Below are 24073 nucleotides of genomic sequence, written 5' to 3' on the forward strand. Positions count from 1 at the left end.
GAGCTTTGTGAGTATTGAATGAGACTGGGCTGTCACACTCGGCTATTTAACTTGTTCGGGTAAAACAACACAATATAGAACACAACTAGTTGTATTTCGTATAATTTACCTCGCCTTGTTGAAGTTGTCACTTCTATCTTCTATATTGGTTGGTGACAGTCACAGTTTTTCGGGTGAAAAACGTGTCACGGATTCTATTAATAATACCTACTGCGTGTCCAGTATAACAACGCCTTCAGAGCACTGTTGGAGCTGCCACGTTTTAAAAGCGCGTCAGTTACGTCTGCACACGCAGAGGTCGATAACTTTAGCACTATTCTACGTAAAAAAGTGGCTTCTCTACTCCACCGAATACGAGGTAGCAGTAAGTATAAAATGTCTCTTCGCAATTATAATTACCAACACAATTAGATCATAAGTTTACTAACAATTGATGAATTACAGTTGTAGCAAAATAAACGTATTTTTTTTTTATTTAATAAAACCTATTCCTATATTTCAATATTCAAGTTTTAAGTATGTTCCCACCTCAAAACGCTTGTAAGCATTTCCAATATCTTATATTGTACTGCACATAACGGCAGAACTTATAGTTTCCATCGAGCCAGGCAGGTCCATTCAGAGCTCACCTAACCCTGTCTTTCCACATCGCTCCTTTTCAGACTGTTAAGTGTAAGCGCTGAAACAACAGACAAAAAAAGTAGGCTCAGACACCTGACACGATCATGAATTCATGTTTCCATGCAGCGCTGGCATTCTGCCGTCCCCTCTTCCCTAACGTGCTGAATGATAACGTGATCAATGCAGAGCCGCTCAAGATTCTAGAATAGCCCAAAATTCTGTCCAATAATTTCACTCGCAACAGCACCTTTCAACCCAAATACTTCTTGCACATTGCTGCTTGGTGACAGTACAGAGCACCGCTGCTTAAAAACCTCGCCGGCATTGTGTAAACAGCAACCACTACAACTTGCGAACTGATCAAGCCAAACTCGCATACTATTCTCACCATTTGGATATGTGACTTTCAAGAAAGTTTTGTTCCACAGCCAAATTTTAGAAAGTACTTCCCCTAAACGGTATTTCCAATTTGATACGACTTGAGTTAAAATAAATGCGAGCTCTTCCAAGTATATGTGCGACGGTGTTCATATCGAATTCATTAGCAGTGGATACAGTAAAATACTGTGTTATTTAGGAAAGAAGTGATTTAAATCAAATAAAACTTCAAAAACAAAATAATGTATATTATTACTTACTACTAAACATCGATTATCTACATCAGTACAACTAATTATTTACAAATAAAATGTATAAAAACTTATTAAAACAATTTCCATAATATACAACATCATTTACAAAATAAATTCCGACACAAAAATTATTTACAACAATTTATCTGTAAAAAAATATACGGACGGGAAGTTAAAATAATATAAATACAAAAATACACGTGGTTCTAGACCAATCCCACTTCTGAAGTACGGCTCAACCAGAAGTGGTTTGGTGTTGATAAGTCAACCCTATCTATCCACGGGCGGGATTTGACATCTGCGCTTAGAAATTATATAATTTAACGGCCCTACAAATCAACTTCGTATAAAGTTATACCTGAGTATTAGACAAGAATCTGCATAATGTTTACAATTAATATACATTTTACGATTGGTTAAATCGCTCGTATAACGTTTCCCGCGTTTAATTACAAGGCTGGTTGACATTTGTAAAACGTCAGAATTATAATTGTATTGAGCGTTGTCAGCGATATAGTCAACGTTAAGCATATTCTTGGTTTAATATCAGGTAAGTATAACTTTATACCAATTTTATTCGTAAGGCCATTAATTTTTATCTTATTTATACTAAAATAATAAATTTTAAATTTTTCAACTAAATTTTGAGGTTATGTGAAAAAAAAGTAATTAAAAAAGTTGTAGATCTCTTTATTACCTACAACTTTGCCAATTAACTTTTTACCATAGGACTTGTAGTTTTGCCGGAAATCGAGATAAACAGTTTTTTACCCTAAAACATCCCCCTTTTCCACTTCCCGACCTCAGATCGCCCGTAATTTATTTTTCCCTTGTTTTTTTTTATATTCTGGTCTTTTTCCAATGGTTTTCATCCTACTATTATTTTGTTTCACTTTTTATCATTTTCAAAGGCTTCGGCACTGGTCTATATGACGAACAACGGCGAATAAACGCTAACGAACAAATGGGAAGAAAGACCTTGTGTTGGGTTTCGTCACTTTGCCAATTAACTTTTTACCATAGGACTTGTAGTTTTGCCGGAAATCGAGATAAACAGTTTTTTACCCTAAAACATCCCCCTTTTCCACTTCCCGACCTCAGATCGCCCGTAATTTATTTTTCCCTTGTTTTTTTTTTATATTCTGGTCCTTTTCCAATGGTTTTCATCCTACTATTATTTTGTTTCACTTTTTATCATTTTCAAAGGATTCGGCACTGGTCTATATGACGAACAACGGCGAATAAACGCTAACGAACAAATGGGAAGAAAGACCTTGTGTTGGGTTTCGTCACTCTTTGAATGAGGTCAAAGTATACGACGTGTTAGATTTAATAGCGACATTAAGTTAAAACACTTTAAATATGCGGAAATGTAGTAGGTAGTTGGTTAATTATTTCATGGATAATTTACCGGTGACGTAGCAGTGGACGTCTTCCGGCTCAAATGATGGCTTAAAAATATAATAATGAGTTTTGAATCTTCTTCTAGTTTAAAGAAAACATTTGTTTTTTTTAAAGAAATGAAGAGGGAAGGCAGAAAAGACAGACGAGCATACATAGGGGGTCATCTGACGGTAAGTGATCTCCGCCGCCCAAGCTCTCTTGTAACATGAGAGGAATCATAATGCACATATAATGACATTTTTAAACAATATAAAAAAATGAATTTGAATTTCGAGGGCTATGGAGGGCTGTGTGGTGAGGGACTAACGATTCTATTATTACGTCCCCGACGCATTATTTTGTTTTGAACAACTTATTGTTGTCAACAATCAACAACAACATGACGCTATTGTGTATTTTCTAGTCATCAGCCGTCTTATATACGTCGAACAACAACAACCATAAAAATATATTTAATATAATGTTATCCTCTTTGAGTTAAGCTTGTTAATTCTATCTTTATTTTTAGTCTTTCTTCCTTTTCATTCTATCTTTCTAACAAAGATGCGTACTCTAAAATCAATTATCAAAATATAAATACAATCCCGCCCGTGACAGAATATAACTTTTTGTTTATTATTGCTTCAATTAGTTATCATTGATTTTTATAAAGTTAACATTTAAGAATGAGATTTATATTTAAATAAAACGAATCATTATTCAAGGACTAAGGACAATTAATATTTTTCCAACCGCAGAACGACTTCACAACTCTATTTTTTATGAGATAAAATATACCTACTTTTAACAACATAATTACCAATATATCAAAGTGAACTTGAGCTGATTGATAGATTTGTGTTCTCTCTCGCACGTACGAGTGCTCGGTACTCGGTCATATCGTGGAATCAAACTTAATAATTTGCATCTCAATAGACGAACCCTTATATTATGTAAGATAAATTAAGCCGCATTTGTTTTTCAATCGACTCTTTTTAGCAAGAATGCGTGGAGATGTATTCATTAATAAATATTATCATGAAGTTATCATGAATAGATATATATTAAGTTATAAGGTATTTCAGTCATCATAAAACATTCGCATAAAACAGCTCAGTATAGATAATGTCATCCGATTGATATCAAAATTGTCGCAAGAAGCGATGTCAAAAAAAGAGATGAGAAAAAAAATAATAACTTGCCAAGGATACTTTTTACTGTATAACTGAAGATTCTACTATTGGAACCTCCACAGCCAAACCAGTACAATGTAGTAGAGGACAGCGAGGCAGCACATGCAGCGATCCTCTTCTGGAGAGCAAGAGCACAAAATGATGACGTAACATATCACTTATCGTGGCAAAGGCAAAAGTTGCTCCACTGAAACCAACGTCTATACTAAGATTAGAGCTCCAAGCAGCAGTGAACAGCCTTAACCTGGATAAAGACTTGTTCACGCTCCGGCTTGACTCATCGTCTGACTTAAGTGGCTCATCGTCTAGCAACAATAGAGGAAAATTCGTCGGTGTATGAATACCAGCTGATTGTAGCAGGCGATGCCACCAGATAGGTTCAACAAGTACAATCGGTGGTACAGAGGGCCAGAGTTCCTCTATGGAGACGAGGATACTTGGCTAATTTAAGCAACAGCATAAGTATGAAATAAATTCATCACGTGACGATCAATAAGCAACAGCGGCTCAGTGAAGCATTAACGGATGTAGCAAGATTTTCAAATGGGGACTACTAACAGCGAGAAGTCTACAATCGATCGACTTGTGCAGATGAAATCACAAAACGTAAACTATAGACGGCAAAAAAAGAATCAATCTATTGGCCCAGATTAGAGACAGACCAGGTGCAATAGAAAAGCGAATCTTAAGGCTCAAATGAAAGTCAAGAACGTCAAAAATCAATCTCTTCCTATATCCGCGGACATACAAAGAAAGGCGGAATACTCATGGTCGAAACAAGAAGATTGTTTCCATTAAGAGATAGAATATTTAAAACAAGAAAAACAAATCAAGAAAGATAGTCGCATTCATCAGTTGAGTGTGTAATACACTGAAGGAACTCTGAGACTCGAAGCGACCAATGGTGTTAGACGGCAGTCACCAAGCCGACAAACTCCAGTCTCAACATCGCCAGAGACATCACAGCGGACTAGAGGCCACAGTCAACGAGTGCCGACAGCAGCATTGGGGTCTACGTCCAGTTAAACGCACCCTGTTATGACAATGCCTGTACTGCCGCATGAAGTATCTTTTTTTTTATTTAAAGGGAGGAGAAACGGATCGAAAACTCGAAGAGATAATTGAATAAATGTTCATTAGGATTATAAAAACAAACACGCACTGGTACGTGGCGACGCGGATCAAACCAGGAGCTCCGTGGTGATAGTTAACGGCTGACTATGGTAAATGGTCGGCAACGTACAGCATTGTAAATGGTCGGCAACGCTTATGTGATTCATCTGCTGTTGCTGTTGGCTGCTACCATCTCATCCGCAGATTGCGATATAACTTTGACGAAACTATATTCAATATACTTTATTTCTAATAATATTCCGGGAAAAATACACGCTCTATACTACTCTTAAGTTTTAAGTTATCACTTTGAGTACACAGACGTGTACTATATACATATTGTATCTACATTCTAGTCTGTATAGTTTGGCAGTACAGGGCGGTAAGGAATATACCTACCAAATATCAAATCTCTACGTCAATATATATGTGGAAATCTCTTATATATGTAATACTACACTGTATAATATATAGATTGGTAGTTGGTTAAAGGTCTATACTGTTACTGGGACTCTATCTGTCAGTGTGGCGGGTTCTCAAGGAAGGGTGCCGCACCATCACACGATACATTGGGTACTTTTTAAAAACTTTATAAAATATACGGCAGCCATATAAAATTCCCCACCTTTATTATTATTAATGAATACCAAAAGTAATTGCGAGACAACAAAACTGTTTGTCACGCTAGTATTACCGATATTTTATGTGATTCTTTAACTAAATTCAAAACAAATTAAAATTACAGATAATTATTAAGCTTCCATATTTTTAATCATATTTTAATTAATATTTAATCCGTACGTGTATCCAGCCATGCCAAGTAAACGTAACAAATGTCAAAATGACACTCCGGTTTTTCGGCGGACGTCCTAATTGGCCACGATCATACGACGCGATGCGTGTTCGTCGTGCGGTGAGAGCGTTCCTACGGTGATTGAACAGCACGTTGTCTTAATTGATCGTGCGATGCCCAGCGCCATTTTAACTTTCCTTTTTGCACATTTTTTTGGCATTGGGCAACATTGCTTTGAAAATTTCAAATAAAATATATACATTTTATAAATAAAGTAATTTAATTTATTTGTATACAATTATATATATAGACGTGCGTAGATATCTTCTTCGACAAAAACATCCCACATTTTCATGTCACTAATATTATAATTATTGCGTTTCATCCGTAAAAATTTTATCTTTATGCGCGAAAAGAAGTTTCTCTTCAAAATCACCGCAGTGAATTTTTGAACCATTACTTTAATGTACGAAATAACGAAGACAACTTTTACGATGAGTTGTCTATGTCAAAAGAAATATATGACTAATCTGCAGATTAACCCACCGTATGAACGTTATTGTCGACTCTTGAATCAAGTTTTATATTAAAATGTTTTTATTTTCTTTTATAAGGGTTTTGTTTCTTGTTTTTTCTTGTTCAATTACAAGTGAGTCAGCAAGCATACATAATTAATAAAAAGTTAAAATACTACCTATTGAGTGCAACAAACATTGCCTGTGCTCGTTCCTTCTGAAATGTCTATGTTTGTACTCAGCGCTCGACGATCGCGGCCATTTAGGGCGACGTCTTACTGTCTACATCGTTCACTTGTCATATTGGTAACTCGGTCTTGTTTCCACACTAATATTAAATATCTATTAATACTACGGTAGACTGCCCCCTACAACATTGAAGCAACTACTGACGGACACAAAGAAATCACCAGTATAGTATGACCTATGATTACAGAGATTTAGAATAGAGATGAATTTAAAGAAGTTACTGGATAATTTGCTATTTTCGCGGGATAATATTTTTATATTACTTTCTATTTTGTTTGTTTAGTAATGGATAAACCAGTTTTTTTTGGTAATCTTAAAATAATGGTGTGTATATATATACCATCACGGGTAAAGGACGAACCAGTCGAAGGAATACTAGTATATTCTCTGTTTTTGATTATTAAATCATATAATCACGGTCGATTCGTCCGGACAGCCATCCTTTGAGATCGGATGGAACAAGCTTGACCGACCATGTTTATGCATAATTCAACAAACATCTATGACTGTTTCGAATCCCCCGCTACCACAATATATCTGTCCGTATATAATATGAAGCTTCGACCAAATCCTTTGAAGACGCGTTCCTTCATAGATTACGCCCTTCCCCATTTTGCCTTCACTGTGATCCGATTTCTGTTCCCCGAAGCTCTTATAGTAGTTCCAGCACCTTGAGTGAAAAACATTTGATTTGATATTATATTTATATAAAATATTAGAAGGCTACATGAGATGAACCATTAACAAAATCATTCAAAAAGATATTCGTGTACGTCAAAAAACGACGATTATGAATGACTTTTAAAAAACCATAATTGAGGTTGAACATTTTTTTATATAATCTATGTAAGACAATGTAACAGAAATAAATAGTTGACTTAACTGAGCAATTTAAAACAAAAAGGAAATAAATAATAATAAATCAAGTGTTATGGGAAAATAATATCACACACTGTACAGTCTAAATAAAGTGGAATTAAAATGTTTTTTTTTTTCAAATACGATTTTAAATCATTTGATGAACTTCAAAAAATATCATCCATTCGAAAATTTATTATTGAGAACAACGAGCGCAAGAAACTCACTATTCAATCAAGTTGCAACAACTGTGAACCTAAGGGACTTTTAATCATGTTGTGTAGTTTAAGATAATAGCGAAAAGAGAGAATTTGGAATGATTTTTAGCGGCTACCAAATTGTTAATGAAAAATAAGAAAAGTACGGGGCCTAGATGGGTACCTTAGGGCACACCAGAAGTAACTGCAAAGAGCCTAGATTATTTGCAACAAACTACGACTTTTTGCGACCTACCACTTAAATACGAAGCAAACCATTTCAAGATACTGACATGGACACCAAAATTATATGGTTTGCATTTTAACAAGTAGTGGTCAACTTTATCAAAGGCTTTAGTTATGTCGGTATAGACACCAATTGCAAACCTCCTCCTGCTTATCAAGTGCCTCGGAAAATTGAGACGCATAACATGCCAAGTTTGTTGCAGTAGACATTTAGGGAAGAAAACCGTGTTGCTCGGGTATAAGTTATGGTTTTAAGTGAGCTGTAAGCACAGTACGAATGAGATATGAATAATGATCCTAATTTTAGGGTCCTTAGCCTTGGTAACCCAGCGAAGTAAATTTGTTGGCGTCTTTGTTGTCAATTTCAGGTCAAATATCTCTTCGTTCACAGATACCTGTGTCCTAAATCAGCTCGCCGGCTCCTGTCTCCACCACCACTTACCTTGATGGTGCCCTGCGAGTTGGCCGCCAGCAGCACGGGCCGCTCGGGCGCGCCCCGCCAGCACACGGCCGACACGAACTCGCCGGCTCCTGTCTCCACCTCCACTTACCTTGATGGTGCCCTGCGAGTTGGCCGCCAGCAGCACGGGCCGCTCGGGCGCGCCCCGCCAGCACACGGCCGACACGAACTCGCCGGCTCCTGTCTCCACCTCCACTCACCTTGATGGTGCCCTGCGAGTTGGCCGCCAGCAGCACGGGCCGCTCGGGCGCGCCCCGCCAGCACACGGCCGACACGAACTCGCCGGCTCCTGTCTCCACCTCCACTTACCTTGATGGTGCCCTGCGAGTTGGCCGCCTGCAGCACGGGCCGCTCGGGCGCGCCCCGCCAGCACACGGCCGACACGAACTCGCCGGCTCCTGTCTCCACCTCCACTCACCTTGATGGTGCCCTGCGAGTTGACCGCCAGCAGCACGGGCCGCTCGGGCGCGCCCCGCCAGCACACGGCCGACACGAACTCGCCGGCTCCTGTCTCCACCTCCACTCACCTTGATGGTGCCCTGCGAGTTGGCCGCCAGCAGCACGAGCCGCTCGGGCGCGCCCCGCCAGCACACGGCCGACACGAACTCGCCGGCTCCTGTCTCCACCTCCACTTACCTTGATGGTGCCCTGCGAGTTGGCCGCCAGCAGCACGGGCCGCTCGGGCGCGCCCCGCCAGCACACGGCCGACACGAACTCGCTGGCTCCTGTCTCCACCTCCACTTACCTTGATGGTGCCCTGCGAGTTGGCCGCCAGCAGCACGGGCCGCTCGGGCGCGCCCCGCCAGCACACGGCCGACACGAACTCGCCGGCTCCTGTCTCCACCTCCACTTACCTTGATGGTGCCCTGCGAGTTGGCCGCCAGCAGCACGGGCCGCTCGGGCGCGCCCCGCCAGCACACGGCCGACACGAACTCGCCGGCTCCTGTCTCCACCTCCACTTACCTTGATGGTGCCCTGCGAGTTGGCCGCCAGCAGCACGGGCCGCTCGGGCGCGCCCCGCCAGCACACGGCCGACACGAACTCGCCGGCTCCTGTCTCCACCTCCACTTACCTTGATGGTGCCCTGCGAGTTGGCCGCCTGCAGCACGGGCCGCTCGGGCGCGCCCCGCCAGCACACGGCCGACACGAACTCGCTGGCTCCTGTCTCCACCTCCACTCACCTTGATGGTGCCCTGCGAGTTGGCCGCCAGCAGCACGGGCCGCTCGGGCGCGCCCCGCCAGCACACGGCCGACACGAACTCGCCGGCTCCTGTCTCCACCTCCACTTACCTTGATGGTGCCCTGCGAGTTGGCCGCCAGCAGCACGGGCCACTCGGGCGCGCCCCGCCAGCACACGGCCGACACGAACTCGCCGGCTCCTGTCTCCACCTCCACTCACCTTGATGGTGCCCTGCGAGTTGGCCGCCAGCACACGGCCGACACGAACTCGCCGGCTCCTGTCTCCACCTCCACTCACCTTGATCGTGCCCTGCGAGTTGGCCGCCAGCAGCACGGGCCGCTCGGGCGCGCCCCGCCAGCACACGGCCGACACGAACTCGCCGGCTCCTGTCTCCACCTCCACTCACCTTGATCGTGCCCTGCGAGTTGGCCGCCAGCAGCACGGGCCGCTCGGGCGCGCCCCGCCAGCACACGGCCGACACGAACTCGCCGGCTCCTGTCTCCACCTCCACTCACCTTGATCGTGCCCTGCGAGTTGGCCGCCAGCAGCACGGGCCGCTCGGGCGCGCCCCGCCAGCACCCGGCCGACACGAACTCGCCGGCTCCTGTCTCCACCTCCACTCACCTTGATCGTGCCCTGCGAGTTGGCCGCCAGCAGCACGGGCCGCTCGGGCGCGCCCCGCTAGCACACGGCCGACACGAACTCGCCGGCTCCTGTCTCCACCTCCACTCACCTTGATGGTGCCCTGCGAGTTGGCCGCCAGCAGCACGGGCCGCTCGGGCGCGCCCCGCTAGCACACGGCCGACACGAACTCGCCGGCTCCTGTCTCCACCTCCACTCACCTTGATGGTGCCCTGCGAGTTGGCCGCCAGCAGCACGGGCCGCTCGGGCGCGCCCCGCCAGCACACGGCCGACACGAACTCGCTGGGCTCCTCGTCGCGCCGCTCACGCTCCAGGAAGCCCCGCACGGCCTCGAAGCGGTAGGCCAGCAGCGGCCGCGACACGCCGCTGTAGTACACGTACAGCGCGTTATTCTCCGAGCCGCACGCGATGTACTTGCCGTCCGTGGCCAATCCCACAAAGTTCTTTTCATTAGCGTGACCTGCGGAGTACATACGAACTTAATAATTAAGCTAGCCTATATAAAAATGCCTTTTCTTTCTCTTCAACATCTAGGTGAACCGGCGACCAGCTTAACAAGTATTACACATATCTATCAGAGTGACCACGTACCGGTGAAGGAGCGCACGCAGCGCGGCGTGTCCACGCGCCACAGCTTGAGCATGGAGTCGGTGGAGGCGGACACCAGCGTGTGCGCGTCCAGGAACTGCACGTAGGACACGGCCTTGCGGTGGTCGCGCAGCACGGCCAGCGGCGAGCGCGGCGCGCGCAGGTCGTAGTAGTGCACGCAGTGGTCCGCCGAGCCGAACGCCAGGTGGCACGACGACGCCGGGTTGAACCTGCCAACATTTGTATTGTGAAGATCTTGGATGATGAATAGAATAATAACGCTCAGAACGATAGTTTCATTCATAGTTCCTGTCAATATAGAAGAACAACATTAGAATTAATGTGTGCGTGAGCGTCACGTACTTACATTCGGCGCACTACACGCACACAGACAGCCAAATAATGTTCCAAGTGAATAGACATTTCCCTAAATCAGTAAATTGTAATACTAGATTATATGTAATAAGGAAGATGAAATAAAATATAAATTAAGAATTTAATAAGAACATCCACTTCTTCTTGGCCTGGCCTTTTCCCATTTTATTTGAGCCGGCCCTCGGTATCATGTGTCTCAAGGTGGCTCGGTACTGGGTCGTCTCTTTGTTTATGTTGGCCTCTTTCAGGTTCTTATTTACTATAGATTAAAAACATCCGCGTATTTAATTATTGTTGCAATATTTTTTAAGTGTAAGTAAAGAAGTTCTTTAGAATGGTTGTTTTTTGAAACTCGATGAAACGAAAAAAGGAGACAATAGAGGCGCCGTTCCCAGCTATATCCGAGGTTTCCTAGGGTGCAGAGACCGAATTTGGGATCATTTTTGAAATCCAAGATGTCATCCCCATTAGTCACGCACCTGACGCAGCACACGTTGTACTTGGCCTCGAGCGTGGCCACGGAGCGCTCGGCGTTGAGCGACCACAACTTGACGCGCGCGTCGTCCGAGCCCGACGCCAGCAGGCGCACGTCGGCGCGGTTGAAGTGCACGGACCAGCACCGCTTGTCGTGCTCCTGTGAACAACTCTCAATGGTCACGGGCTGAGTATCTCGAAATACGTTGCCTGGCCTCATCCTTAGAAACACAAGTTATTCCGAGTTTTCACACCGAGAAGAGCAAAAAAAGCAACAGATACGAGCCAGCAATGCTATCATCAAACACCAGCAGAATCACAGAGTGTTGCAAGTCTTTGTAATGAGATGACCTGATTGTAGGTGATCACCACTGTGCAGGCTCTGTTGCAACACCTGAGCCGTGTTGCTGATCATTAAGTTATTTTAATTATTAATTTATAACATTTTAATTTTATCGAGATTTGCTCTAATTAGCAATTTACCAGTGTTCATTAGCTTATAGTATCTTGTCTTATAGTATCTATTGAATGACTTTGTGTTCTTTACACTTAGTATAAAATGTAATTTTTATTGTTCACTACATTAATTACTTCTTACTAGGTTCCTGTTGTCGAGGAGCTAGACAGCTTCTACGTTCACATCATGTTGAAGTTTTAACTTTAGCTTTTAAGTTTTATGCGCCTTTTTTAAGGTTCCCATAAATTGGCCTGGAAATACCGGGCAACGAATATCATTCTAAGGTAGGGTTGTATGTGGCGAAAAGTAAAGAAAATTTTTTCCTCTAATTTACAAGTACAGCTTCAGTGACCATATATTCCACGTACAATACCGTACACAAGAAGCAAAGAAAGAGAAGCCATGAGCACAAGAAGTAAAAATGTAGCACTCCATCAAAAGCTTCTTAAAATTCAGTACATCCACACACTTTTCATACTACAGCGCTCCATAAGGATTTTATAAAGCACTAGCTGCGGACCGCGACGTCGGCCACATGGACGCGATAAAGGAGTAAAAATAGTTTCTTAAATATAAAAAATACTCTTTAACATTAAGCGTTTTAAATTTAAACTATTATTTAGCGTAAATACGTTAACTAGTATTAGATATTAATAGACTAAACGAAGGACAATTTGTTCAATACGTTTTTACTTTACATCCTAATTAATAAATAAATATAATCCTAATTGATAATAAATAAAAATTTTAATCCGCGTCACAACTTCAAAATGAAAAACCCGATCATATATCAAACAACTTAAATTGATAAGGTTTAATATAATACCTACCATAAAGTACCGATATAACACATACGCCGGAGCGGAGCAGCGGAGACATTTGCCAGTTATTTTGCAAGTGTTTTTCTTCCTGATACCCCGGAACTTAACTTGGCTAACATTAATATATTGCACCACGACAATTACAGTACTCCCAAAAATGTGACAGAGATTACTATTCAAGACGTCATGGCTGCAATAAATAAACTTAAGCCAAGTAGTTCTACTGGCCCTGACAGTCTACCACCAAATATTATTAAAGGTACCAAAAATTCACTAAGTGTTGGCACATATTTAATATTTCGGTGAAATCTGGAACTTATCCCGATCAATGGAAGATTTCGAGAGTGACTCCCATACCGAAAGGCACAAATAAGGCTGAAGCCGAAGAATACCGACCTATAGCGATACTGTCTACACCAGCAAAAGTATATTAAAATATTTTACACAAATACATATACGCACATGTAGACAAACACTTATGTGATGAACAGCATGGCTTCAGGAGTAAAAGATCGGTCGACACAGATCTTTTAACCCTGGTCGACTATATCTCTACGAAGAGGATGCCAGGTCGATGTCTTGTACTTCGACTTTCGAAAGGCGTTTGATAGGGTAAATAACGACATACTACTTTCAAAGCTTGCGGCCATCGGCTTCGGCATTGACCTTCTACCGTTGCTCAGTGACTACTTCCGTAATCGTATGTCAGGATCAGCGTATACGAGTCCCGGCGGAGTTAGTCAGGGTTGGATTCTTGGCCCACTGTTATAAATGATCTGTCAGCGGTCATCGAACAAGTTAAGTGCTTGCTATACGCTGATGGTTTAAAACTTTTTGCAGAAATAATACGACATAGATGCTGTTCTCGGATGAAGTATCAAAAATAAAATGAACTTCAACCTTAGGAAATGCTATGTCATGACTTATGGCCGAATGTGGCACCCCATCAAGATCGACTATAAAATCGATGGCGATGAAAAAGTCACTAGATCTGCAATAAATAATGGCATCAATATCATCACTGATTGATTCCACCCGTATCTGAACAAAACTATTATTGTATATTAGTATTATACTTAGCCATATACCATAGTGGATTTCTTTCTGGTCTATCATGTCGTCAATAGTTTTCGCAGCGCACGCGAACAAATATATTTATAAGCAACTTTTTTCAAATTCAAATATTTTTATTCAAAAAAATAACTAATAATAATAATAACTAATAAATAAATCACTTATTGAACGTCAAAATCTACCACCCATTCAAAAGAGACTGCCTCAGACCTGAGAAGAATGGGCGCAAGAAACTCAGCGGGCATTTTTTTTAATATAAAATATGGATTACAATGTAATATCGTACAATAAACATTCATAATTAAAGAGCCTGAGGGTGTTCGCTTTATTCCCAGTCCGTGGTGTCATTAAGAAAATCGTTTATGCTATAATAACCTTTCCCACAGAAACATTTTTTAAAAATTCTTTTAAATTTCGTAACACATTTGTTTTGTACATTTTCTGGGATCATATTGTAGAAGCATCGCTCAACAAAAGACTTGCTAACTCGACCCAACCGAGTAGTAGGCATAACAAGTTTATGTTTGTTCCTCGTGTTAACATTATGAATGTCACAGTTTCTAGAAAATTCCTCAATGTGCTTATGAACATACAAAACATTATCGAAAATGTATTGAGAAGCAACAGTCAAAATGTTTATTTCTTTAAATTTTTCTCTTAATGATTCTTTAGGACCTAGGTTATAAATCGCGCGAATAGCCCTCTTCTGCAGCACAAAGATAGTATTAATATCGGCCGCACTGCCCCATAACAATATACCATAGGACATAATACTATGAAAATAACTAAAGTATACTAATCTCGCCGTATCTATATCTATGTCAGTTAACCGTCTAATTTTCTTAACCGCATATGCTGCAGAACTAAGCCTATTCGCCAATCCTTCAATATGGGGGCCCCACTGCAATTTTGAATCAAGAGTAATGCAGTAAGAAATATAGCAGATTCCACTGGTTTTACCACCTCTCTATTTAATAAAATATTCGCATCTACATTTTTGACATTTGGCGCGGTGAATTTAATATATTTGGTTTTATGATTATTTAACAATAAGTTATTGGCGCTAAACCAGTACACGATGTCAGATAGAGCATTGTTTACTTCGTCATACAAAACTTGGCTTCGTTTCACTTTGAATATAAGTGAAGTGTCATCCGCAAACAATACCACCTTGTGTTTTTTTTTCTACAAGGTTAGGTAGATCATTTATATAAATTAGAAAGAGGAAGGGTCGAAGAATAGACCCTTGTGGTACGCCCATACCGAGAGGAGTCCCAGGAGATCTCCTGCCATTCACCTCGACCCTCTGAATCCTATTATTTAAATATGAGATCAGAAGATCGAGTGCAGATCCTCTTATACCATAGTGGCATAGCTTCCTAACCAGCGTTGAATGCTGAAGACAATCAAAAGCCTTAGATAAATCACAGAAGATACCAAGTGCATTCTGTGATTCCTCCCAGGCCTCAAAAATATTCCTGATTAGTTCAACACCTGCATCCGTAGTAGAGCGTCCCCTAGTAAAGCCAAATTGCTTTATATGAAGTAACTTATAAGTGTTAAAGTGAGTAAGCATTTGGCTTAAAATAATTTTTTATAAACACCGAAACAGGGCGATAGTTATTCGGGTCAGAAGTCAACATTTAGATACGGTGGAGTACATTGATACAATTTAGATAAGGATCTCTTAATTTTTAGAAAATATAATATACATAATTTTTAAAATCGGTCGAGTTGTTTTTGAGTTAATCGTAACAATAAATGTTAAAAATCAAATCTTCCCTCTTTATAATATCAGTATACTGGTGGTACCTGCAGCGCGCGCGTGCGCAGGCCCGTGGCCGCGTCCCACACGCACACGGTGCCCTCGTAGTCGGACGAGGCCAGCACGTTCTTGTGGTACGCGTTCCACGACACGCACGATATCTTGTGCGAGCACTGCATCTCGGCGCACGGGTAGTGCACGTCCACGGCGTCGCGCACCACCGACTCGTACTCGAACACCTGCCACACACACTCATGTTGTTTACATTTAGATATACGTGGGTAACACTGAAAATGTTTACAACTGGCCAGTTACAAACATTGCTAATGAAAACTTTTTTGAATTTCAATTTTAGAACTCTTTGGTAATCTAATGTAGTGTATAGCATTCATTTATCATTTGTTTTTGTGAATTGGCGGCAAATCTAGATCTCTTATTACACGTGAAAATGATCCTAACGCGAGAAAATTTTCGGTCAATGATTAATTATGAATTTCGTTGTGGGCTTACTCAACAACAAAGCTATTATAGGCTGCGATTAGCATTTCTTAAAAAGCCCCACCTCGTGCCACTATTTACAATTGGTTTAACGAGTTTAAGCGTGGACGTAGCAATCTCACTGATAATCCGACTACTGAAGATAACATCAGTGCTGTGCGACGCATGGTAGAGAAAGATAAGAGAGTGACCTTTTATTTAAAGTTACATTTCGTTCGTAAGTAGTTTTCAGGGGAACACATGAGATCTGGAAAGGTCTTGAAACGTCGGGTTAACTAAAATAAAAATGTAACTTTTACGCAAAAAATCTAATGATACAATTACACGCGTTTTAATCCTTTAAAAGTGTTTTATTTAAATGTGTAATACTCGCGTTAATCAAAGAAAACACTAAGAGAGTGACCTATCAGCAGATACGGGCAAGCCAAAAGATAATCAGCTCAGTAGGAGTTTCCTTTCGATCGGCCAACTAAGGTACAGAAAGGAAAGGGCGGAAAGGTCATTTCGCGACAGTTGTGCTAGAAGATGGAAGGACAGTTACTGCAGACTGGTATGTCAATCGCTGTTTGCCTGTTGTCTTGGAAAAAATACGGTAGCAGCGCCCTCGAAGCACGATCCTCCTTCACGACAATGCTTCAGCGCACTCCGCAAGACGCACTGTTGAATATTTGGCTCTGGCCGGTGTCGAGATAATGAGTCTTCCGCCATACAGTCCTGACCTGGCGCCCTGCGACTTTAATTTATTCCCAAGAACTAAAGATAAAATTCGAGGTATTCGCTTTACGAGCCCTGAAGATGCGGTGAAAGCCTACGAAAATGCCATAGAAGAGACCCCTAAGGAAGAATGGGCCCACTGCTTTTCTCAGTGGTTCCATCGAATGCGACGATGTGTAGAGAGGAACTGAGATTACTTCGAAAAACAATAAAAGTGTTGGCAACTTTCTATATTAAGCCGTTTTTCATTTTCTAAACATTTTCAGTGTTGCCTAGGTATAATTAGTATGACTTATACATGTTAATCTTATTGGTATAAATAAATAAATTACACACAATTGATAGAACGGGCAAATGACAACTTATGTTAAGCTGCGCAATTTGTCAATAACATTCATAATAGCCATTATTTGCTCACCACAATATTATAATAAACAAGTACACATTATGTAACTAGTGTACTATATCAATCATTACGCTCTAGGCGACAAGCGAGAGTGTCATGATCAATGTAATAGTTATTTATGCAACTGTTGTGTAATAAGGGGTATTAAAACACGAATGTGGGTGATAATAGTATCACATGAGTGTTTTAATACTTAATTATCAACAGTTGCATACAAGACTTTATCTACACCCAGAATATGAATCCTCTAAAAGATTCTGGAACAGTTAGCTTACTGCTAACATTAAAACACCAGTCCTGGTAGTAACCTAATATCATTCATTACTGATTATATTATACAAATAAACTAAGTATTAATGAAACAATTAATTATTTTAGTAGTAATTTACATTTTGTATAGTGCAATAATTAAAATTCATTCTCGAATATGCACTCACACTGCAGCGTTTAAAATGAATCGCTCATTTTTTGTAAACAAAACAATAAAAATATAGAAGAAAAATGGCGGGGATTCGAATAACCTACTTTTTTTTACGGCGCGCGACGTTCTGGGAGTGTGGAGCGCGCGTAAACGAAAATGTTCTTTTTTTGAAATTAATACAGATACCACGCATCGAGCAATAAGAATGTGGCTGTATGTTGAAACTCTTGCATGAAGGGATAAAAAAAACATAGGAGTGTTGTTATGAAATTCAGTACAACATTACAACACTCTTTTGGGTGATGTAATGGTTATTAAAACATTGGGTGTTTTAATGTTAGCAATAAGCTAACTGTTTCAGAATCTTTAATAGAGGATTTAAAGCATGGGTGTAGATAAAATGTTTTTCAACACTTACGAGAAAAGAAACCTTACATCGTTATAAACGTTATATTATTAAAACAATTACAGTAAATTACATTGCCTATTCGGAAGACAGATTTACTTAGAGAAGAACGAGCAAGAAACTCTAAGATTGCTCTTTTCAAAAAAGATAGATGATTTAGATATTTATTTATTTTTGCGAAATAAACAGTATTTAAAACATTTACATAAATACATATAAAATTGTACACACAAATAAAGTTTCCACTAATACACATATCATGTGAGCAGTCTAAAAATAGGATAAACAAAATAAAAAACTTACAAAACTTTAGAAAAAAACAAACGGATTATAGGTAACTTAAATAAAATTATTTATACAAGTATTCTCTAATATCTTACTTAAACTGTGTGATCGAACAAGTATGTAAATCAATATTATTAAATTTTATATTATACTTATTACAACCCCAATATATAAAAGTATTTTGAACATATTTAGTACTTGTTGGTGGAACATAAAATAATGTCTTATTTCTAGTGTCAACTTTAAGACATCTGAAGTGAATATTACTTAACAAAAATGGAGAGTCTATAAAATTGTTAAGAATTTTGTACAAAAGTGTCATATCTCGCTCTGTTAGACGATTTTCAAGTGAGTGTTGGTAAACTGCAGAGTGATCATGGTTAGGATATCTATATTTAAGGTGCTTAGTGAATTTATTTTTTCAAGATCCTTCACATGTATACCATAAAATGGATTCCAAATAATTGAACCATATACTATTAGATAGATTTTTACAATAAAGTATTAATATTTTTGATATCTCTACTTGTCCTCAGTTGAAGCCAAAAGCGTACGAAAGGTCTTCGCAGTGATGTATGTGATGTGAGATTTGAATGTCAGTTTGCTGTCGATACAAATGCCTAAATCACGCAGCAGTGTGACTCTCTCAATATATTCATTATTTAAATGGTTATTTGTGTGTGTAATGTTAGACTTATGTGAGAAAGTGATAGCATATAACCTTTATATATTTAAATTTATGGAATTGTCACCACAGTATTTGTAAAAATTATCCAAGTCATTTCGTAACATTTAACAGTCAGCAGGTTGCGTGATAGATCTGAAAATCTTCATGTCGTCAGCATACAGCAGAATTTTAGAGTTCTCGAAAACATGTATCACGTCATTAATAAATAAATTAAATAGAAGAGGTCTAATCTTGGGGAACACCTGAAGATATTGGGAGAAACGAAGATGTATAGCCTTTAATAGTCAGCCAACGGAGCAAATCACCGTGTATACCAAGCATCTTCAGTTTAAAAGGCATAAAAGGCATTTATTTTCTCAAAATTGATTCCCTTAGAATTCTTTTTGATGTCGTTTACATATTAACTTATGATGTGAAACTTTATCAAAAGCTTTAGAGAATTTAGTATACACGACGGACGTCCACCGCGTGTCCTTTATCCATATCAGTAGATATATGATGAACAAATTCACGAAAATTATAAACGAAATCGTGTTGTTGAATAATTATTATAGGCCATAAAATGGGATTTTTTTTATAATAAATGATTTTTTCGAATAACTTAGCAACTGTACACAATTTTGATATTGGTCTGTAGTTCTCTATATTATGCTTATTACCAGATTTATGTACGGGTATAATAAAAGAACGATTGTGGCATTATACCTGCGTTAAGGGACTTAGAGAATAAAGAAAAAAGTGGATAAGCTAAGGTTTTATGGCAAGATTGCAGGAATACCGGGGCAAACCGTTAGGGCCAGTACCCTAACTTATATAAAGTGTTTTGAGGTATTTTCAATAATGCTAACCGTAACTTTGATAGATCCAATAGAAATGTTATTACAAATAGATAGGTCATTGACAGAAGCATCAGGTATTCCTAAATTGTCACAAGAAGGACCGACTTCATAAACTGAGTTGAAATATTCATTAAATAAAACAAATGTATTTTTGAGATTACTACATGAAATATTTTTAACAGATACGGTATCAGGAATTCCAATTGGTGTTCTTTTTGACTTAATAAAGCGCGAAAAGAATTTACTATATTTATTTATTTTAATCTCTGAATGGAATATATATTTGTCATAACAGTCTACTTGTGCTTGTTTTTGACGATCTCTTAAAAGTACCGTGATTTATCTTTAATAATCCTAATAAATGTTTTAGAGCACCAAAAATAATATTTTTGACGGTTTTTATAGTTTTAACTGGAACAAGATGGTGATTACACTATTAATAGTATTGTAAAACTTATCAACTGCTTGACAAATATCACATTCATCTAGTAAGTTGAACCAATCAATTTTACGTAGCTTGTCATTGGCCTTAAGATACAAGTTCTTATTTTCAATTAAATTTGCAAATCATTTCATTTACAATATATTCAAAGTGATGCAATAAAAACACTCAAATGTCTTACACAAGTTAAAAAAACACAAGGGTTATTGAGTACATACATATAGTAGAACATATTATAGTAAATGCACACATTCAGACATACATTTTAAATGCTAATTACTTATGTCAAACATTCACATATCTTCACAGGTGTTGGTTTTTTTTTAATAAATTTGTAAATTTTTATTGCTAAAGTTAAGTTTAATTACATAATGCTCAGTGTTATAAAATTATTACATATCTTTAAATTCATAAATAACACCAACTACTCGCCACTCGATAGCACGAACCCGCCCAGCAGTACCTTGATCCGCTTGGTGACGCCGGCGATGGCGAAGAACTCGTCGTCCTTGTCGAACTCGATGGTGGACACGATGGTGGAGTAGTTGATGGCGTCGGAGCAGTAGGACAGCGTGGCCAGCGGGCGGAAGGCGCGGTACCGCGTGAAGGCGGCCAGGTCCTCGCGGAAGGCCTGCAGGCCGCCCAGCGCCGGGCGCCGCCCCCCGCCGCCCTCGGGCGCCGCCGCCAGCACCGGGGCCTCGCCCTCGGGCGCGCGCTGGTCGCCGGAGCTGGCCAGTGCACCTGAGTGTCCCAGGTACAGACTACTTGGGTCCCGGTGTATATATACAGGCCCAGAATGACGTTTGCAGAGTGATGTGATAAAACTTAAAATTTAACATCACTTGTATATTGATTGTTCTGTAACTAATTCGTAAAAATAGCGATAGAGCTAGAGGTTTTGTCAAACACAAAGCACTGACAAATGAGATCATTGTAACCGGCTCGAAGAATCAAATATAATAAACAGCTGGTTGTTAATATTATGCAATATACTGTTGATTTACTGACATAACTGTTTAATATGACAAATATAATAAACTGGCGGAGTTGATGATAAATTCTTAGATTTATCGAGAGGAGAGGGGGGGGGGGTAATTTTTTTTTAATGTTGAAGCGGGATGTGTTCTATTTATGGTAAAGTTAAAAAAAACGTAGAAGACTATTTTAAATATAACACCACAAGGCGTTTATTGTGATTATAATAGCATTTTATTGTTCTTTTCAATAAATGTGATACTCATGTTAGATCCGAAACACCCACAATACTTAAACAGTGTATCTTTCGGATTCAATAAGTATTCCTTTTTAAAAAATCGCGTTGCCGGTCCTGTCGTTCTTCTGGTGTTATGGAAACATGTGAGTTGCGATGATCACTTAACATCAGATGAACCGTTAAAATAAATCACAATTTAAAGGGTTAAAAAATGTTCATTGTTAATTGAACCCAATACTCCTTTGCCTTAAGATTTTAGTTTATAATAATAATTATCTTTACGTAAACCCTCACAAATATTATTTGTATATGTACTTAGAGGCGATGTCACTCATAAATCACTTGATCCACGCCACTGTGTACATACCGGCGGAGCTGGACGCTCTGTTCTCCGGTATCTGCTGCGGCACTGGGTCTGCGTCGGAGGGGCCCACGGGCAGTCCCAGCGGCACCATCGGAATGACGGGCGCAGGCGCAAGAGGCGCGGGCGTGGCCGCTTCCGAGCCCGAGCCGGGGAAGTAGAGCTCGTCAGCCCGGTGGGCGAAGTAGCACTGACACACGGTACAAATCATTGAGTCACTGAATATAATAACTAATTTAATATATTTATAAGAGATTTACACCAACGCACTAACTCATCACGATATCTCTGGCACCATAAGACGTAGAGATTTGAAACTCCTTTCGCCGAGTGGAGGCCAGTTAAGAAACATTCCACCCGCAAGTTTTTTTTTGAATTTTTTTGAACAGAACAACGTCTGTGGGGTCAGCTAGTAACTAACAATCGGTGTACACTACGCCAAAGATCGTTGCGTGTCCAACAATAGTGCCCTCACCTGCACGAAGTCCTCGAAGTGCGCGGCCAGACGGCGCCAGCGCGCGTCCGTGTCAGCTCCGCCGGCCGCCGCGCTGATGAAGCTCTCGTCGTCGTCACCGGCCGGGTAACCCTCTGCGACCGTGCGGGGGGCTGAAGTTGGATGATAATAAGTTAGCTTCCAACTAGCATAGATTATACAATTGATTTAAGTTTTCTTTAGTGTTAATTCCGCCAATATTTGTTTTTAAACAATTCGACACGTGTTTCGCCTCTACACGAGCATCTCGTGCCAGATTTTGGCGAGACAACACGTCCTGAGGATGCCTCGTGTAGAGGCGAAACACGTGTCGAATTGTTTAAAAACAAATATTGGCGGAATTAACACTAAAGAAAACTTAACTTAAACTTAAATCAGTTGTATAATTATGAACTTCCGCAAAGTAACGCCTACTTCAATAATTTTTTTTAGCGTAGATTAGATGATACCGTACGTTGATAATATAAAATTAGTGATACACAGCATACAATGGCAACCTTCAACAGACACATGCGTAGTGCTTTAACCGTAATCAATTTTACATAATATCATTTAACAAGAAACAACCTTTTAGAAATCCAGTAGCCGCGCGTTAGCGTACACTAAAATTATTGAGATTTTGTTTTCTAAATATGCTTAGTCTGTCCATAAATACTTAATTAAATTAATAATAAACAAAATATTACATAATATTATTGTTCACATTGTACAGTATTTTGTGATATTAAAATGGAGTTAAAGGATGTCAACAAAGTTTCAATTTTAGTTTTGTTAGCCCTGGAGAAATAATTAAAACTTTTAAATCTCTAGACATGAAAAAAACTGCTGATATATGGGGCATTTCTGTTAAAATAATAATTTCAATAATTGATGTCATAGCACCATATCTTGCAATAGTATTTAATAATTGTATTAATCGTGGCGTGTTTCCTGACCTTCTGAAACATAGTAAAATTACACCAATATTTAAGTCGGGATGCTCTTCTGACCCGAACAACTATCGTCCTGTGTCGGTTTTGCCGACCCTTAGTAAAATTTTTGAAAAAATAATTTTAAGCCAAATGCTTACTTACTTTAACTCTCATAAGTTACTTCATTTGAAACAATTTGGCTTTACTAGGGGACGTTCAACAATGGATGCAGGTGTTGAGCTGATCAAGAATATTTTTGATGCCTGGGAGGAATCGCAGAATGCACTTGGCATCTTCTGTGATTTATATTCAGGGGTTTTGATTGTGTTCAACATTCAAAGCTGGTCAGGAAGCTATATCACTATGGCATAAAAGGAACTTCGCTCGATCTTCTGACTTCATATCTAAACAATAGAATTCAGAGGGTCGACGTGAATGGCAGGAGATCTCCTGGGACTCCTCTCAGTATGGGGGTACCACAAGGGTCTATTCTTGGACCGTTCCTCTTCCTTATCTATATAAATGATCTTCCTAATCTTATAGAGAAAAAACATAAGGTAGTATTGTTTGCGGACGACACTTCACTGATTTTCAAAGTGAAAAGAAACCAAGCTTTGTATGACGAAGTGAACGATATTTTATCTGACATCGTGTACTGGTTTAGCGCTAATAACCTATTGTTAAATAGCAAGAAAACTAAATTCATTAAATTTACCGTACCAAATGTCAAAAATGTAAATGCAAATGTTTTGTTAAACGG

At 40.0% G+C, this 24073-nt stretch overlaps 1 protein-coding gene across 20 annotated transcripts; it reads right to left on the reverse strand.

The window, feature by feature from the left end:
- Positions 1 to 1226: 1226 nt before the first annotated feature.
- On the reverse strand, positions 1227 to 22509 carry LOC126973250 (E3 ubiquitin-protein ligase COP1-like). 20 transcript variants are annotated; one of them, XM_050820457.1, is made up of 9 exons: positions 22385 to 22509; positions 21916 to 22099; positions 20799 to 21076; positions 15684 to 15875; positions 11525 to 11679; positions 10674 to 10900; positions 10283 to 10542; positions 2319 to 7169; positions 1227 to 2025 (listed from the first exon to the last, which is right to left on the reverse strand). In XM_050820457.1, exons 2-8 carry the CDS (start codon positions 22001 to 22003, stop codon positions 7152 to 7154), a joined length of 1218 nt encoding a protein of 405 aa, XP_050676414.1. In that variant the 5' UTR covers positions 22004 to 22099; positions 22385 to 22509; the 3' UTR covers positions 1227 to 2025; positions 2319 to 7151. The 20 variants fall into 20 exon arrangements, 1 of the variants encoding a protein (XP_050676414.1); XR_007731303.1 differs by lacking the exons at positions 10283 to 10542; positions 10674 to 10900; positions 11525 to 11679; ... (2 more) ...; positions 21916 to 22099; positions 22385 to 22509 and adding an exon at positions 10174 to 10231 and having other exon boundaries at positions 1227 to 7169; XR_007731312.1 differs by lacking the exons at positions 10283 to 10542; positions 10674 to 10900; positions 11525 to 11679; ... (2 more) ...; positions 21916 to 22099; positions 22385 to 22509 and adding an exon at positions 10065 to 10111 and having other exon boundaries at positions 1227 to 7169.
- Positions 22510 to 24073: the final 1564 nt, after the last annotated feature.

Source organism: Leptidea sinapis, chromosome 29 (assembly GCF_905404315.1).
Source record: "Leptidea sinapis chromosome 29, ilLepSina1.1, whole genome shotgun sequence".
NCBI lineage: Eukaryota > Metazoa > Arthropoda > Insecta > Lepidoptera > Pieridae > Leptidea > Leptidea sinapis.

What these genes read in the sequence shown, in the direction of transcription:
- LOC126973250 (XM_050820457.1), bottom strand. Translation starts at nt 22,003, where the DNA reads ATGGTGCCGCTGGGACTGCCCGTGGGCCCCTCCGACGCAGACCCAGTG. An exon ending in CAGAGCGTCCAGCTCCGCCG is followed by an intron (nt 21,077 to 21,915) that starts GTATGTACACAG and finishes TGGGACACTCAG; the next exon opens with GTGCACTGGCCAGCTCCGGC. An exon ending in CTGCGTGCGCTCCTTCACCG is followed by an intron (nt 10,543 to 10,673) that starts GTACGTGGTCAC and finishes TGTACTCCGCAG; the next exon opens with GTCACGCTAATGAAAAGAAC.